Source organism: Helicoverpa zea, chromosome 18 (assembly GCF_022581195.2).
Source record: "Helicoverpa zea isolate HzStark_Cry1AcR chromosome 18, ilHelZeax1.1, whole genome shotgun sequence".
Classification (NCBI taxonomy): Eukaryota; Metazoa; Arthropoda; class Insecta; order Lepidoptera; family Noctuidae; genus Helicoverpa; species Helicoverpa zea.
In genome coordinates this window covers 10,540,014-10,558,875 of record NC_061469.1, presented here as the reverse complement: position 1 = coordinate 10,558,875, position 18,862 = coordinate 10,540,014, and the positions used below count along the sequence as shown (strand labels likewise).

Genomic DNA, 18,862 nt, shown 5'->3' with positions numbered 1-18,862 from the left:
TTAAAATTATGGGTAGTATTTAAACGCAAATCAAAAAATATCCTTTTTCTATGCAATAAGATTCCGAATTCCCATCAAAATTACTGATTGCACAGCAAAATATTCAACTCAAAATATCACTAAACACACTACAATTTATTTTCGCAGCGTACAGCGATTTTTCCTAAAGCAAAAGCTTTTTCATCAATGCACAGCTAATAATCTTAATGCACATTATACATGTTAACTCTTTTTCATTTAAATATAGCTTCTATTTTTATATTATTTACAGCAGTTTTTCAGAATGAAACAGCATTTTATTTGTCTCAGTCATCTTATTATTTATTAATTACGGCATAATGAGACCAGCAAAAAAATATAAAATTAAATACAAAATTGTAATTTATTGAATTATTAAAGCGCGTCTTGCTTTCGCGGGGCGTACACGTTTCCTTTTTTGCCCTAATAATAATAGGCAACATTTTTAGCTTCTGCAGCTGGCGCCACGTACTTGAGTCGGATCGCAAGTCCGATGATATGCTTGCATATACATACTATAGTTCTTTAAAAAAATAGGGCTGGTGCATTGTCAGTCATTGTCAGTATTTCCTTTTGGCATACATTTCATATAAGTAGTCATTAAAAGGCTACTACTATAATATCATATTTCAGAATGTTTATAGTCAGAATCATCTTTTGGCATAGTTTTGGAATTTTTATTTTCCTGTAAGAAGCATGCAAACAAGCCTGAAGCATGAAAGCAGGCATGCAGCATGTAACCAGGCATGCAACATGGAAGTAAGCATGCAACATGCAGCAAGCATCACTTCTGTCACGGCTCCGGCGCTTCGTGGCTCCGGCGGTCAAATGCGAGCTTATCGTCGCAGATGATTTTCACGCTCACCACCGCAGCTTCGGCTTACTGGCCGGCCGAGCCGGCCAGCCTCAACCGCGTTGGCGAGCGTTAAAATTACCTGCTCCTCAGCTCGCAGGCCGCCTCGCCCCTCCGCGCCTACGCGGTTTTGAATTGCACTCTAGGGGTAGGGCAGACAAGACTACGTGGAGTCGGTTTTGCAGCGATTTGTTTTCGTTACTAGCTTCAATTTTTAATACAATATTTTTTAATTGAACTCTATCTTACTCACTCGCGCCACTCTGCACTCCAGTGACGAAAAAGCGCGCGAAGCCGCGAACCTTTTTCAGTTAATTTGTTCTGTTTTTAGAAATAATGCAATGTGACAGGATTTTTTTGTTATAATAATCATTTAATTTGTCGAGCATGGCTTCTTGAAAATTAAGACAAATATGATGAACAGGTTTTGTTGTACTTACTGGTTAATATGCGACTGGGATAGTTATTTTGCTATGAAATATGGAAAATTTGCTGTGCAGTCAGTATTAATGCTATGTATGTAGTATTTTTGTACAAGAATAAATTTAAGTGTATTGCATTATAATAAAAAAAGCAATGTCATATTGATGTATAATTTCGAATTATCTGCAGTTTGAGTGTTGTTAAACATTTAGTTTATTTGTAGTGAACTAAGTTATTTGATGTAAAAAAGAATATAAATGATGAGTATTAATTGATAGGCGATTATTTATTTGATATGCAATTTATAATATCCCTAAAATTATCTTCAAGGAGCTACGCAAGATAAAAGGATGCCTACCTACAAAATTATGTATCTGCATGACTGACGCCTACTTAGTAGCATTACTCATACTCAGACTTAACATTACTGTTACTCATGCCGCAGAAATTGAGCAAGCTACTTGATACTTCCTTGTAAACGGTCTTTCTTTTTGTTACTCATCTCGGTCCTAAATGCCCAAAATCTTTTAATTTTTGTAATTTTTCTTATATTTTGTACTAAAATATGGTCTAAATTTTTAGCATAACTGGTGCGTAATCATTTGAAACATAAGTTGAGCGTAAGCCGTATACAAGGATGGCACTAGAAAATCAATTGACAACTTTGTAGTTACGTTATTGAAGAAACTAGAATCTAGTGTATAATATCAGTTTATTCAAGAATTTACCACCAGAGCCAGCCGTTATCTTTATTGATGTTTCCTTGCAACCCTGGACACCTTTCTACGTTGAGGATTAGATCCGAAATAATCCAGTTTGTACCCTTTGTATGACAAACAGACAGGATCGGTGTCCGACTTATAAATTCAAGTTTAACGAATGTGAAGACAGTGTGTAAGAGATCTTTGGTGAAGAAGAACGAATATATATATAAAAAAATACAATTTTTCACTCCAAATAATCATTTAATTAATAAAGTGAATTAATTAAATACGCTCAAAGCGCCGTACTTAATTGTTAACACAACGTGTAGATCGCAACGCTTGCTGTTAATATTTTTGTAGGCACTGTCAATTAAGATTATAATGGCTGTAGCAAGAATTTACAACGTTGTTTTAAGTGTTTTACTGCCTATAATGTTTTCTAACACATGTGAGTATGCCTTTCACGATGAAACTTTAACGTAAGACAAGTTAGTTAACCTACATTTTGTTATCTATCATCTATGCCATGCCTATGTAGAGTAGGCATACTGAAGTAGATGGAAATTGCATGAAATGAGAACTAAAGTAACATAAATTACGGTTTTCTTTAATGTTATTACTTTATTGTAATCTGTTAAGTTATTATCAAAGATAGCAAAACTTGAAATTGGGCTTATGCAATTACGTTCCCTCAAAGAAAAAGGATAAAATAAATATTCCTTCAACCTCATCAATGGAGATATGACTTAGTGAAGACAAATCACTACTTTCATATTTCGTTACTCCAAAAAGCTATTTGTCCTTTAATGGAATTTATTTAAGAAACCTCAAAATATCAAATCCTATACATATTTTCAGGCGAAGCAATAAAATGTTTCGAGTGCAACAGCCACAACAACTCGGCGTGCCTCGAGATGCACGTGCCGAAGATGCATGCTATCATACCCGTGGTCGAGTGCAAGGACAGGCTCGATAACACTATCGACAAGAAGGAGTTCTTCTGTAGGAAGATTACTCAGACTAGTAAGTGAATTGGTTTCAGAAGGGACTCTATAGAGCTTTACTTTAAATGCTTTGATTTATTTGAAACTGGTGGGTTCCCAAGGTTTTAATGTTTGCCATGTGTGAAGGTACTGTGTGTCTACGAGCTACGCACGAGTCAAGTCAATATCCTATTTTCAAATTTATCGGTTCAACCGTCTTACTGTGAAAGCCTGACTGAAATATTTGGTTGTTACCTATTCCGGATGCAGTGAAAGATACTGTTAACGTAGGTAATGATAGTTAAACGGGTAATTCAGTTCTTAGCATTGAATGCGATACTCTTTATACATACCTAGCTTACTTTTACTCGCTGTAAAAGACCTGTACCTACCTTTAAAGGTTTTAAATTTTAAATTTCCATATATCAAGGCCTAGATACTTATCATGAAACAACTGCATAAATGTAAACGGATATGCAAATAAAACACACATGTGTAACTAATGCACAGCCATAGACTAGTTCCCATAGACAATAATTTGCTAGTTTCGAGAGCGGAATGATGTCCCATAGTGTTGTGATGATTAAATAATAGCGTGATTATCAGTGCGTGTAGACGGCCATATTCTGATCGAAAACCAATTTTATTTAAGCTTGTCATGTTCGCATTTTCGTGGCCTGTATACAATTTTCCCAAAATTGAGGAAAATTGCAAGTTAGAAGGTTATTTAAGTCTTTTCTCTTTAGGCTCGTAGTTGCAAATCTGACTTGCGGGTTCGATTCCCTGGTTGGCCAAACTCCTCAGGACTCTCAGCATCAGCTATATTCATGGATCGTTATTTACCTATTGGATGGGACCAAGCACCGAGGAGTTTAGTCGTTTAATCATATCTATTTTACTGATCGAGTAAAAGTATCGTTACTAACAACCATTTCTCCTTCCAGTCTTACATCCAGACCATACTCCCGAGGTCCGCATCACCCGAGGCTGCGGCTGGGTGAAGAGCAAGCGAGCCTGCTACAAAGCTGACAACATGGACCACTTGGAAACCGTCTGTCAATGCTTCGGAGACCTCTGCAATGCGGCAACCACGCTTGAACACGTCAAACTGACAGTTCTAACAACCGTTGCCACTCTTCTCGCTGCGTTCAAAACATGGCGAGGGACTGTTTGAATTTAGAACACGTCAAACTGACAGTTCTATCAACTGTTGCCATTCTTTTAGCTGCGTTCAAAACATGGCGGGATAGTGTTTGAATATAGAACTTGGTGTTTATGTTAAACGATACTTAAGATTAATTGTGTAATGGATTTTAGTATTAATTGGGCTGGATTTTGGGCCAAAAGACTGGACTAAACTTGGTATCAGGATCGCGGAATTTTTGGGGATCCTGTATTCCTGTGGGATATATATCATCATGATAATGAAGAAAATGAAGTACCTGTACCAACACTTGGAGATTTACAAAATCTCTTATTGCGACTTGCATTGTTTTATGCAACATGTACAATTGATAACAAACTATTAATCAAGTCTGAAAAGTAGAAGATCAAAGATCAATGGAAAGCCATAGGTTATTATCTCCATGTATAAACTGCGATACTTACGGTACTATATCTTATTAAGATTAAATAAACTATGCCATTAATGAATCTGTTTGTTTTATTATTTTCCATGTGCAATATGCAGTCTGCAAAATTATGTCTTCAAACAACATCTTGTCTGAAATATTCACTTCCATTACGTTATTAATTTTTCATATTTCTATAATCTATCACCCCTTTAAGAAGTAAATGTAGAAAAAAATAAGACCTACTCACTCGATTTATTAAATCCTCCATTTATTCCTCGATTTTATTTTCGTTTCCACACCATACTTTCAAAAATCTTCACATGAATGACAAGTGAGGCTGCAAGATTTTCCTGGACCTACCTACATTAAGTTTGATACACATATTGACAAATTCAACTTATTATAAAGACAAGGTCAAGGTTACTATGTAAGTTAGATACGTTATCGCTTCCAGATAATCTTTGCGTGGGGGATGAATGGAAATCTTTAGAGGAAGTAGCTGCAGAATTTGTTGCAACTATTTATTTCCGTAGAAAAAAATGTTCGAATAAGGCATATGGAGAGCTTAATCCCTGAAACTTAGACTTTGCTTAATGCGTAAATTGTCAGAATTTTGTAATATCTGTAGAATGGGAAAAATCATCGTAGATTCACAGAAAAGTACCGTCATAATTTTACTCACCATCCTGACTTCTGCCGCATCTCAACCCTTTCGTAAAGTCCTGTTTGTCAATAGTTTATTCAGTTTTTAATTATTCCACATGAATAATTAAAAACCCGAATTCCTCGAAACGAATCATGAATTATATTTTCGTAGTATTTATAATATGTGATTGAACATGTTTTCAAAAAGCGCTCTTGAACTTCACGTCATAATTACGTTCCGATAACACAGAATAAGTCGGCGCGTCCCATCTTTATAGGCAAAGCATAAAAGCGTACAGTTAGTGACCATCCGTCCAGCTTCCAACTCGTTGTGTAATTAATATTCAATTATAGTGGAAATAGTGCTTTTAATAAAATGAAAGAGTTTCTGAAAGTCTCGTTGGTTTTTGCTTTCTGTGTAAGATATGGTATGTTAGTGTTTCTGAAAAGTTTAGTGTCTAAAATTCATATTTGTGACCAACTAACTGTTACCCTCGTTTCCACTGGAATACCGGGTTAACTATGTTCCACGACCGGATAAATATTAGCCTTTTGTCAGGCTCTAGAATATCTGTGTACAAAATTTCGTGGTCTCGGGTTCGATTCCCGAGTCGAAATGTTGACTTGGACTTTGTTTCACAAGGCAGCCCAGAGTCTGAAAGTTGGGGATTAATAATACACCCAACACATATCTATACTCCTGGTGTGTCAGATTGTCTTTATCCACAAAAAAACGGTTTACTATGCAGAGTGAGAGCTCTCGTAAGGTGATGTACCTACTATTAATGAGTAATTAGATACACACTCAGTAACATTCTTTGTAAGGCCAGGCTTCTTTTCTTTAATTAATTTAATTTAAACTTTTCAACATTTGTGGAAATTATTCTCCAGCTGCATCCATCCGCTGCTTCGAATGCAACAGCCAAAACAACTCGATGTGTCTGGACCCGACCATCTATGATAAGGAGACGCTGAACAACTTCTTGCCGATAGCGGAGTGCGGGCACGGCGTCTACTCTTCCCACAGCGAATTCTTCTGCAGGAAGATTGTGCAGACCAGTAAGTTGGAGATTGTGGTTTTAGAGTCTTAAATTGACCTTGAAGGAGGAATAAATAATGGATGGAGTTCTGTAATAAACGATAACTATTTCCCGCGTTTTGGGGGAACTACTTTCTTCTCGGGATGGGGATAAAAATTGACCAATATGGAATGAATTTTCTTATTTTGAAATGAGTCTAAGAAGTACGTGCATATTTTCGAATTTAAATATGCACTTCAGAATTTTTTTCCATAACCTATCTTTGAAAGACCCTAGTAACAAATCCTGGGTAGTAATCTTTAGTATCCATTACATAATTAAATAACCATTCTATGTACAACCGTTAATTATTTAATACCTAAATCATTATTCACTTTATACGCAATTGAATACTATTGCTTGAGGGCCGTGACTAGATCTGTTGATAGGTTTACATATGTACAGTTTAATTAATTGTTGTGAAACAAAATTATTTGTTTCAGAAACACGTAGATTTTGTTTCTGAAACAGTGTTTATAAACAATTGTTTCTCAGTGAATACATGGCTTTAAAGTTAAAAACAATTGACAAATACTCGTTCAAACGACGACAAGTATAATGTTTGACACTGAAAGATTTGCCTGTCGGTTTTCCGCGCTTATGCGCGAGAATCATTTTGATATTTTTAACGTTATATTTGAACCGGTAGTCGTACCGTACGAACCCGGTGATGTCGCTCGATTTAAATCAAATCATTTATTTCATTTAGGCCTTTACAAGCACTTATGAACGTAAAAGGCTGTTATGCCTCTCAGAAGTGTTACGCCTACCTAATTAAACTTTCTCTTCCAGTTCTCCACAAAGGCTACGAGCCAGAGGTCCGAGTGACCCGCAGCTGCGGCTGGGTGCGCCACCACCGACCCTGCTACAAGGCTGACAACGAAGACCACTTGGAGACAGTCTGCCAGTGCTTCGAAGACGAGTGTAATGCGGCCTCCAGGGTACATGGAGCAGTTCTGCTGGTGGCGACTGTAGTGGGAGTGGTGGGCTTGTGATTAAATCCAGTATTATTTTGGGTGGTTGTTTTTATTTTTGCATTTAAATGTTGATGTCGAAAGGTATAAAATTTGACTCAATTACTTTTGTGGGTTTAACTTCTATAGTTATTTGTTAAATTAACTGCCGAATACTGAAATGCCACTCATTTTATTTATTACAGATAGGTTTTAATAAACATAAATCTCTGTACCTAACACATAAATATGTGCCACAACTTTTAGGTAAGACTGAAACATGGATTTTGTGTTTCAGTCTTACCTGATAGGATTATAGGATTTTATGTCCTTAAAAGTATGATAGTCAGTGAGTTATTTATCTAATGCCTCGTTTTTTAAAGTATCTTTATTGCGAAAAGCATAAACGTAGTCAAAATTCAACCAATGTAAGCCCTATATCATGCGAAAGCATCATTGAGTTTCGTTCCAAATCCGCTAGGGGCGCTGCTAGCATATGTGAAGAAAAACCAAGCATACCTTTGTAAGGCTACCTAAACTCTATTACAATGTTTATGTAAAAAACTTGCAATTAGTTTGTAACTAATAAGATTTCAGGGTAAATAACTATTGAGCCAAATTAGTTTTGCATTAAATATGAAGCATTACGTTAGCAGTGAAAATTAAGAACTAATTGAATCTAATGGAAAGTGATAATTTCGATATGAATATACAATTTATTTTTCACATTATATCAATTAACCTTCAAAACATCTATTTAACAAAATACACATAAACATTTTAACGGTAAATATGCAATTATTCAGCACACATTCACTGCAAGCAAATTGACAGGCTACGCATGTCCATCACTGCATGAAGCCTGTCCAGGAAACCTTTGTATGAACCTTATTATCTGAACTACCACAAACTGAAGTACTCCAGCCATAACAAAGCTTAAACAATCATTAAAAAAGTACTTATAACAAAAAAAACGGAAACTACCGTACAGACGGCGCTTCCTGCCACAATTTAGAGCTCATTGTAAATTAAATACAGCATGAGTAATGTAATTATTGACCAGCTTGGCTGACACTGACCTACTGGTACTAACAACAGACTGATAAAATGTGGACCATACCAGTTATCTCCTGCAGAAGGCCTTGTCATTCTTAGGTCAACGGTCAATGTCATTAAATACCTACTCTAAAACTAAAAGCAAGGGATATACCATTCATAAAGTAGAAATAACTGGTTGCTTTTAAGTTGAATTCTTGACGTTTTTAATAAATTATTGTTATAATAAAAAAATGTTTAATGTTGACGTGTTTAAATTTTATAACAGCGTCATCTATACAAGCTATAGGGAACTACGCAATAACCTGTAAAGTTATAGAACATGGCTTATTGTGTATAGATGGCGCTGTAAACAATATACGAACTATTAAAAAATAAATTGTTTCAAATTAGTGAAGTGAGAGATTTTTATTAGTAGAAAACATACTTTTTTATAGAAATTATTCAAAATGCCACAAAAAAAACATTTAAAAAGTAAATGGAATCAGGCAATTTTGTTTGAAAATATATAAAAATGTCTCGCAAACGAAATTCTCATCTTATTGTTGTTGATTTCATCGCCCATTAGAATGTGCAATCCAACAATTTTAATAATGTAGGCATCTTGCCAAATTTTATTGATAGTGATGCACAATTTGAAACGTTTCAGCAAGTCAGGTTGGCCGAGTGGTCTAAGGCGCCAGATTTAAGCTCTGGTTCCCGAGAGGGAGCGTGGGTTCGAACCCCACACCTGACAAACGAAATGATCACTCGTGATCTCTTTTTGCCTTTTTATGTTTTTATTTACGTAGTTATACAAAAAGTTATTGTCATAAGCAATTCTAGGCGTGTAATCTCTTTCATTTATTTTGTCTTTGTTACTGCTTAGGCTTAATTGCTGTAGCCAATCAATTCATAAGACCTTTCTTTCATGTTAAGTCAGTCTACAGGAAAAAAGGTGAAACATTTACCTTCATGCCACTACAATTTATTTTAGTATAAAACTAGTTTTGAATTTTACTCCGTCAGAAACGCAAGCCAAAGCTATGGTACCCCTACAGAAACTAAACATTGCGAACTAAAAGCTATTGATTTTTATTTCTGAACTTCAATTAAATAGAGTTCATTGCTACAGTTCAAGGGTAAACAGCAAAGGTCAATGGTGTCGCATCCCCTCACCCCCTCCCAACGCCATCTACACCTGACGTTTACCTGCGTAGGGCGGCCTGTTTCATAGAAATGGGATGGTCACAATTTGGCTAATAGGTTTTGAATGATAGATTTTTAGCTGTGTTGGTTTTATTTCATCTGGTGGTTTTAAGGTCAATGTTAGCTAAGTGCTCATACTTGTTAAGGATTTAAATAGCCATTTTTCTGAATGTCAGGATCAACAGTGTTTACAAAAAGAAGCAGATTTCAATCAATAAGTTAAATATTACATGGGATAACTGAGCCTCCAAAAACGCCCCCCTTCAAGAAGTGGATATATAAACAAACTTTTACAACGTCAGCGATAATCTTTTCTGATAGAGTCTCATTCGAAGAAAACGTCTAGAAAACTTTTCATTTCTTTATTATCATCCGTCTTACCTTCACATTGAATACTCAATTGTTTGCACAACCATGATAAGGGTTCAGAATATTTCTAGACCGGCCTACTAATCCAAATAAACGAATATATTCGCTGACACCAACTGCGCAATATCTAGTACTTGCAATGTTATGTAAACAAACTCTTCGGAAATTTACTAGAATACCCTGGAACAGTCCTTATCAACCACAATTCCCATATCAAAGAAAAAACAACCTTAACTCCTATACACAGAGGCCATTTCAGAATAACAGATGGCAAGATTATTTTGAATCACTCACACTTCGATCTGATTCAATATTTACGCACACATGCAAAGGATTTAGTGTGCGTTATACTTGTTTGTGTGTTGTTGCTTTGTGTGCGTGTCCTCAGAATATGGTCACTTCCAGTCGTTGCATTGTTTTTGTGCAAAATAGATTATGATATTAAAGAACCAATATCGAATCGATAACGTTTATTTCCAAACCTTTCTATTACATTTATAGCCTTTTGACAACTCAACTCAGTACTTGGGCTATTATTGAACATCTTTGGCAGTCGTTGCGGCAACTGGGTTGAGGAGGTCAGATAGGCAGTCGTTCCTTTTAAAACACTGGTACTCAGCTGCATCCGGTTAGACTGAAAGCCGACCTCACCGTTGTTGGGAAAAGATTCGGGAGATGATGATGAGGTTCTGGGTTTTCCTCTATGACAGCAACCCAAAACAAAAAAACGATCTAAAAGTTAAAAGTGGCGATGACCACTTATCACTTTTTTCCAGACAGGTTGAAGCTTGTTTTAATTAGAAACACAAAGAGTGATTATGTCAATTAAAATAACTACCTAAAACTTTATTATACCTAAGATCAATATACACGAATTTACCCAACACATGCTGCGTACATGCGGTTTCCCATTCGTCACGTTTTTATCAATGCCCACACAATATACCTAGGCACTTAAAAAAATCTAACAAAAACCAGTTATAATATTCGTATAAACCACTAGGTATTTCCCGAGGTATCACATTCACATCTCGGTCCTCATCATCATCATCATCATCATCATCTCAGCCATAGGACGTCCACTGCTGAACATAGGCCTCCCCCTCGGTCCTGGATACCCGGAAAAAATACAACATAACTACTTGACAATGTTTCTCCATTATTATATGACTGTAGATAACAAGCGCCTATATGTAGATACCTTAGATAGCTTGGATATATTAATATATGTTTTGCCTTATCACCGTCCACCTGTCATTATATGATAGATAGACTGATAAACCATCTATCTTTCTTTATTATGTAAAATTGCGCAGTCACTGTTTCCACCTACTTTTTCATGATAATAAGTAGAAATTTTCAACCAAAATACACATAGATATACATATACATAAAGTACGTATACCTATCTTCATCATGTGACAATAGTCGGCAAGTGAATCATAAAAATTACCGCTACAAATAGGTACCTACTCGATAGATAGCGATACTGAAATTCCAAAATAATATGTAGATTCAGTAGATTGGAATCAATCATAAAAATCAAATGCGAAATTAAGCCTGTCTGTCGATCACTCTTTTACGCCTTAATGACTGATCCGATTTCAATAATTACAAAGTCAGTCTTGAGAAAGAACACAGGCTACCTACTTTTAGTAGGTACTTTTAAGTAGGTATACGGGTGCAAGATCACAGATTATATAATATTCAAGATGTATGATATGTATGTATGATATGTATTTATAAATATGTATATATGTAGCTATATGTAGTGTATCAGTTGTGTTAGCACCCATAACACAAGTTAATAAATAACTTACTGCTGCTAACTGGGGCTGCTAACCGACCGTGTGTGAAAAAGGTGTCCCGACATTATTTATTTATTTATTTATTTAAAAAAAGATGTAGTTCCCTAGGCACGTGGGTGAATTGCTAGGTATTAATTATAGCTAATGCTAGCAAAAAAAAGTATTAGGTATAGCCCAATATTAATTACCATGTAATCTCTAAACTAAAACACAAAATAAAGTGCGCTTGTGTTTTCAAGGAATAATGCAAAGTAAACAAAACGTTTAAGACTGTAATCATGTGCTAATGCATGTTTTTCACAATATCGATACATAGATGTTTGTTTTGACATCACCAAAATATGTACCTGATAAATATTTACGATTAGCAGTTTTAGTTTGTTTATATCGTTAAGTAAAAAAAAATGATAACAATGTTTAGTCTAAACATAATAAAATACGGGACGATATAATTCACTTCTATTTTGATAAAGGCCGAAGAAATAAAAGCAAATATAAATAAATAACCTTTTCAAATCATAATTATATTTAGCTGATAAGCACAAAGATCTACTCACAATAAAAGTAGTAGAGTCCGTAGTAATATAACAGAATAATATTTGTCACTATCTACATATAAAATAATGTCTATAGGCATGTTGTGTACACGTGAGAGTGTGCCTGGTGATAGACTGAAACGTGACCACTGTGCGTACAGTCAGTAAGAATGAACGATATTGAATTGAATATTAAACCCTTGCTTTTTGTTTGGTCTGAAATGAATGAAGAGGCATTTGTCGGTTATTTCTGAATTTTTGTACATAAGGAAATAACTATCCAGGTCTCTTACTTGACCAACAAACAAAAGATAAAATAATCTCAATCCATTTACGCAAAAGCGTAAATAAAAACGAAAAGTAATTTTGACATCTACAGTATGTGTATGGATTACATATCTGCCTAAGTAAGGTATTTTACTTAAAAACAAAGCAATTTTGCCTGTCTCAATGGCTTCAGACATTTTACCATTAACCTAGAAAAACCGTAACTCATTTTCACATTTACAGTATGACGAAGGATTATGTATCTGCCTATGTAAAGCATGTTGGAAACACGTGACGGTTATGCCCAGAGATCTAGACACACGGCAGTGTGTCCGCCAAGTTCGAGCAAAAAAGGCGACACACCGGCCGTGGGTTATATTACACGAACCATTTCGGGCCAAATTCGACCCCCCTGTAACTCAAAATCTATTTTATTTACGCATATCAAATTTCTAGTATCTGTTGAGACCCCCTCACTTATCTAAAATACAAAATTTCATTAATATACCTATTGTAGGTCTTGAGATATTGACGTCAGAAAATCGCTATTTTTACTATACACTGATTCACTTATTCACTGACTCACTCATCAAAAACCTAGACCACTTCCAATGGTCGTATTGACTTGAAATTTGGCATGGAGGTAGGTCTTTATGTCAAGGTAAAGGGAAAAATCTGAAAATGGCCAAGTGTGAGTCGGTTTCAAAATAATGAAGGTGTTTTATACCCGGTGTAAATTTATACCCCTAAGGAACTAAAACGAACTAAATTTATCTATATTTATATAATATATCTTCGAATGGTACAAAGGTTTGTATTTAGTCAAAGTAAAGTAAAAATCTGAAAACGGCCAAGTGTGAATCACTTTCGAAAATAACGAATGTGTAACTTTGATCCACGAACATAATATATGATAACATGTCTTGTCAGTCAGTTGGTAAATCTAGACATAGTTAATCTAGTTCATTTCTTTGTAAGAAACACAGTGCATATTAAAAAATCTAAAAGATAGTATAAATGAGACATTTCTTTAACTAACTTCATCATAAGAAAAAAATAAAATAAACAACCTTACAAAAATAAATGAAATCCCACCCAAAACAAAAATGTGAAAGACTGCCAAGTTCGATAATATGGGAATGCTTCGCCTATAAAAGAAGTGAGATCTGAATAAGTACCAAGTTCCATACACATACCTCAGTTAAAAATAGTTACTTTTTAATGATGATTACTTGGCAAGTTTTAATAGAAAATTAAATACTTGATTCATTGCGTTTAGTAGGTTTATAACAAGGTGTATGAAAACTTGCCAAGTAACATCATTAAAAAGTAACTATTTTTAACTGAGGTATGTGTATGGAACTTGGTACTTATTCAGATCTCACTTCTTTTATAGGCGAAGCATTCCCATATTATCGAACTTGGCAGTCTTTCACATTTTTGTTTTGGGTGGGTAGATTCAACGTGATCACTCTCGTCAGTACAGCACAATAGAAATTGCTGTGGGAACGATACAGTCGGGGATCAAAGGAATGAAGCTGGTTTTTAATATAGGATATTAAACTATCCTAGTGTGATGTGTCACGCTGGGACCGCTCAATAGATTTTGATGAAACTTAGTAGTCATATCAATACTACTAAAATATAGAGGAAACATTTTTGGTTTGTTTGGAATCTGAATCAATTTTTAAAAATATTTCACGATTGAGAAGCTAGGTATCCTATCCCCTAGTGACAAAGGTTACCTATATCTATTTTATCCGAGTACCTACGAGAAAAACCGCGTGTGAAACCTAGTATTGAATATTATAATTTTATGTGCAATTAATAAAATAAACAGGTCACATACAGAATCTCGTTTTTTTTTATCTTGTTTTATATTTTAAAGGAGGATGGCAATATAGAATTAAAAACAGTTTTCAAAACACAGCACGACACATGTTTACATAAAAGGTAGGAAGGTTTTATTTATGAAACCTTTATTTTCCTTATGTGACACTAACAGACAGTATCTAACGATTGTAAATGAGGATGATACTTATTTCTGTCTCTGTGGACATTATCTTCCTTTGAAGGCTGTCAAAACATGAAAACTTTCCCATAATCATAGGTATTGTAGGTAAACGGGAAGCGAGAAGCGTATCAGTTCAATTCCAAGTTATACAATAAGTATTCAAATGAATTATACATAAATACACCCCAACCCACACATACATATAGCTGTTTCAACTCTATGGAAAAACAAACAAAATTCAATCCATAAGAAAAAGTTACACAAATCCGGGACACTTTCTTACCGTGTCCAGACATAGTATAGTGTATTTTACTTGGGAATAGTTAGCTTCCCAACAGTGAAAATAATTATCAAATCGGTTTATAGTCTCGATGCCATTAACGTACAAAAAAAACTAAATTTTAACTATGGATAAAAAGCAAAACGTTTTGTACCTTTAAAGGCCCCAGTACACGTTGGCCTGTGTTGGGCCAAGCTGCGCAATGCACAAATGTAGGCCACGATCAAATGGTGTTTACACATTGGCGCATGGCTCATTGCTGCCTGGCAAACCACTTGCGATGGACGTCGAGGTAGTTACGGCTGCGGCTGTTTATTTGTACAATACCATATATATTTATATTATACTACACTACTATATACTTATATTATACTACACTACTATATTTACTTTTACACGCAACACAAAAGTGTACTATCCTCAGCGGTCAGTGACGAACTAAACATTGGCCGAATGTGTAAACACCACACGCCAAGCTGGGCCAAGATTCCTTTGATGTGTGCCCAAAAAACCGACAACTCGCCGAATGCGCGCCAACCTTGACAAATGTCCGCCAACCTGCACCAATACCCCGTGTACACATTGGTGATGGCGTGTATTGGCCGCACTTGGGCCAACGTGTACTGGGGCCTTAAGAACATTGACCTCTAAGCCCTGCTACGAAACACCCTACTTGCTACGCGGCTACGGCGTAGCATGGAAACTTCCACTATCCTAGACTATTTCTATTCACCATGCCGCATTGAGGGTAGGGCTTTGGAAAATCGATACAAAACAGCCTTGCTTGCTATAGTAATAGAGGGTAAGCTGATGTCTGGGTATAGCTAGACTAGTGAAAACTGAAACTTAATGAGGGAGTATAAATATCTGTAGTGTAGTTTAAGTATTTATTTCTTTGAAAGGATCCAAGCCAAATTCTATGATAAGCTGGCTTTTGCCAGCTTTCTCGTGCTTCCTGAGGGATCTACCGCACATGGATAAAAAGTTACCGACATTTAATTGCTGTAGTTTTTGAGTGAGTGTTACAAACATACTCAGATTCACACATTCTTACTAGCGTATCCATTTCGTCAGTCTGGCATTAGGAAATAACCCAGGTCGTGTGAATAAATTGGTACCTACATGAAGTAACCATGTATAGAAAGAAAAACATTTTATTCACTTGAATGACACATGGACAAAAACAAAAAAAATACCAAAAAAAAATTAGACATTAAAAAAATATATATACGAATTACAATAAGAGACACGACACGAGAAGAAGGTACATAACGGTATCACATTTTGTCTGAGGTGAAAATCAAACTGAACCGTTTTCCTACCGTTAACAGATTTCATAATTTGCCTCGCCTTTTCCTAAATTATGCTGGGATCGTCTTCCAGTCTAACATTAGGAATTATAAACGTGGTTGGAACAAGGTTATTTTTGTATATCGAACGCTTTTTCAGCGAATGTCACATTGCCGCTAGTATTGATTTTCAGTTGTTTTGTTTCAGCGCTAAATATACGTAGAATCAATACTAGTATCGATAGAATATATATGTGGTGGCCTTATCGTAGACTTGACCACTTCATGAAATGACTCGACCATTTCATGAAATGGTCCCGTTTCATGAAATGTTTCACTGTTTATTGGCCACATCATGATGTGACTTGGGCAAATCAATGATGAGAAATCGTTTCTCGATATGTGCAACTAAAAGCTCGGCTTCTTCATGAAATTATCAAAATTAATTGATCACATCGTAAAATAGTTATGTAAATTGCCCCTAGGGGCGCTGCCAGCGCTTTATTTACGTTTGAAGATGGCGGCCGTTGACTGCATTGAAAATTCTCGCAGCGAAAAATTGAATAATTCGTTTGAGGAAGAAAGTGACAAAAGAGTGTACGACGAAAATAATAATAATATTAAATAATTCTACGTTGGTGAATTATAACAACGTTTTTAATTATAAGGTTATAAAACAAATCAAGAACAGTAGGGTGACCACGCCAAAGACGTCCATGGACTATTACTGGCTGTCAAAATATGACGTTATGGAAACTGCAGATGAGGAATATCTTATATTTAATAAAAAATGCGTCGACGATCCTACTATGCGTATAATTCCGATGGAGAAGTATTTTGAAATATTAAAGGAAATTCATAAAACTGTTGGATAAGGTGGACGACTAAAAATGATTCAATACATTAAAAATAGGTTTATATCCCAAAGAAACCCATTGAGCTATTTATTGACTATTATTGTGTTATTAATAATAATATATATGACAGGAACATACTTTTCTGTTTAATTTGCTTACTCCAAACCCCATGGAATTATTTACCAGCGATGTAACCCTTATAACTTCTTGCGAGTAGTAGCGAGTGTAACATCCACCAGATACAAGAACCCACCGCTCTCAGAACGCATCCCAAACGAGCCAGCTGAGCGCAGACCTAGGTAAGGTGGGGAAACTCGTCTACCCCTATAGTCTGCAACATAGTATGCAACAATAATGTCCTCTTAGCCAATTATCGGCTACGGCGGCTGTTCTCATGTAAGGAGATTAGCCAACTGCGCGAGACATATTTGCGAGGTGCACAAGAATTTGCGAGGTGACACACAGACACAGCTGCACTCACTATTCCTTCACTTCCATAGCCCGATGGGACGGCAATCCAACACGATCGGAGAGAGATCAGGCGCAGGACCGACATTTACGTGCTCTCCGATGCACAAATACCAACTTCCAAGCTGCGGGCTGTTTCGTGAAAGTCTCTAAAACCCACAAAGCGATTTCGGCTCGACCCGGGAATCAAGACCTCGTGCGCGACAGCTAGACCAACGAGGCAGTGAACCTACAGGTTACGTCATTTAAGATTAAGTGTGTTCTATTTTAAGATTCCTAAAATGTTACTAAAGTTCCTATTTTATTTAAATTATTATGTATGTCGGACTTAAAGGACAGGAACAAGTTCTTACTCTTTATATTTGCAATCGAAGTTATGAAAAAAACCTAAGTGTTTTTGCCTCCTGACAATTTTGAGCTGTGAAAAATTTCACAACTACCAGATTTTATGAAATTAAACTCCAACGGGTCGAATTACCTATGCTACGCGAGTTTCCCCCTTACCCAAAATATTGTGGATTTATATTAAATATTTTATGGATACCCTATTATACCATACGGCCAGACGTGGATGACAAAATCGAGAAATGTTGACGATTTAACGATCTGGTCAAATTAACATGAACATTTCATGAAACGCAACCATTTCATGAAATGCTCAAGCTTTTCATGAAGTGGTCAATTCTACGATATGGCTACGACATATAGATACACACTGAACACTGTACGACCAGGTGAAAAGTAGCCTAGGTCCTTTCTCAGACACTAGAATATCTGTGTCCCAAATATCATTTCAATCGTAGTTGTTTTTTCTTGAAAGCCCGACAGACATAAGTACAGATAGAGTAACTTTCGCATTTGTAAGTAAAGGTTGTGTTTAGTTTTTTACATACATTGACATATAACGATAGTTATTGTTATAGTGAACTCACGTGCTTGTGTCACATTATTGTAAATGCTATTTCTAATCAAACACATGTGTTTAGAACCAGTTAGTAACAATAAATACTGTGGTAATGTATGTTTGTTTGTAAGAATACCTTCAACACATCATAAGGGAATTTTCAAAATATTTAAAACATTTAATTGTATGTTAAGAGCTTTAAGATTCCCAATGTAAAAATAACTATAATTCTCTCTACTCGTTTTAATACGTACGTACATACTTATTCAATGATGACAATTATTAATAACAGATCATCATCTTAAAAACAAGTCAATATTGTTACACCATGTCGAATTCCAGCAACCAAAGTCACAGGCCAACAATGTTTATCATTTTCATGGGAATTAACACACACACAAACACTATATAAATACACAGTTGCAAATGTGTGCGTTTTGTTTTGACGCGTAGGGCACGCGCACAAGCGCACCTCACGCACACAGACACTGTTAACCTACAAAGTGAGCATACTGTATACACGTGCACGTTTCCGTTGTGTCGGTATGACGCACGTGCGAGGGGACACGAGGGGCGGGACGGGAGGGGAAAATC

The 18,862-nt window shown here is 35.9% G+C and overlaps 2 protein-coding genes and 1 non-coding gene across 3 annotated transcripts; all 3 read left to right on the top strand.

The window, feature by feature from the left end:
* The first annotated feature begins 2,322 nt into the window (after nucleotides 1–2,322).
* On the top strand, nucleotides 2,323–4,345 carry LOC124639077. The gene is made up of 3 exons (XM_047176302.1): nucleotides 2,323–2,446; nucleotides 2,857–3,021; nucleotides 3,926–4,345. Exons 1-3 carry the CDS (start codon nucleotides 2,380–2,382, stop codon nucleotides 4,153–4,155), a joined length of 462 nt encoding a protein of 153 aa, XP_047032258.1. The 5' UTR covers nucleotides 2,323–2,379; the 3' UTR covers nucleotides 4,156–4,345.
* A 1,157-nt stretch (nucleotides 4,346–5,502) lies between these two features.
* On the top strand, nucleotides 5,503–7,294 carry LOC124638943. The gene is made up of 3 exons (XM_047176117.1): nucleotides 5,503–5,628; nucleotides 6,092–6,259; nucleotides 7,072–7,294. The coding sequence occupies exons 1-3, from the start codon at nucleotides 5,577–5,579 to the stop codon at nucleotides 7,272–7,274; spliced, it is 423 nt and encodes a 140-aa protein (XP_047032073.1). The 5' UTR covers nucleotides 5,503–5,576; the 3' UTR covers nucleotides 7,275–7,294.
* A 1,646-nt stretch (nucleotides 7,295–8,940) lies between these two features.
* Trnal-uaa lies at nucleotides 8,941–9,024 on the top strand. Its single transcript has one exon. It is a non-coding gene; the product is annotated as a tRNA-Leu (tRNA).
* Nucleotides 9,025–18,862: the final 9,838 nt, after the last annotated feature.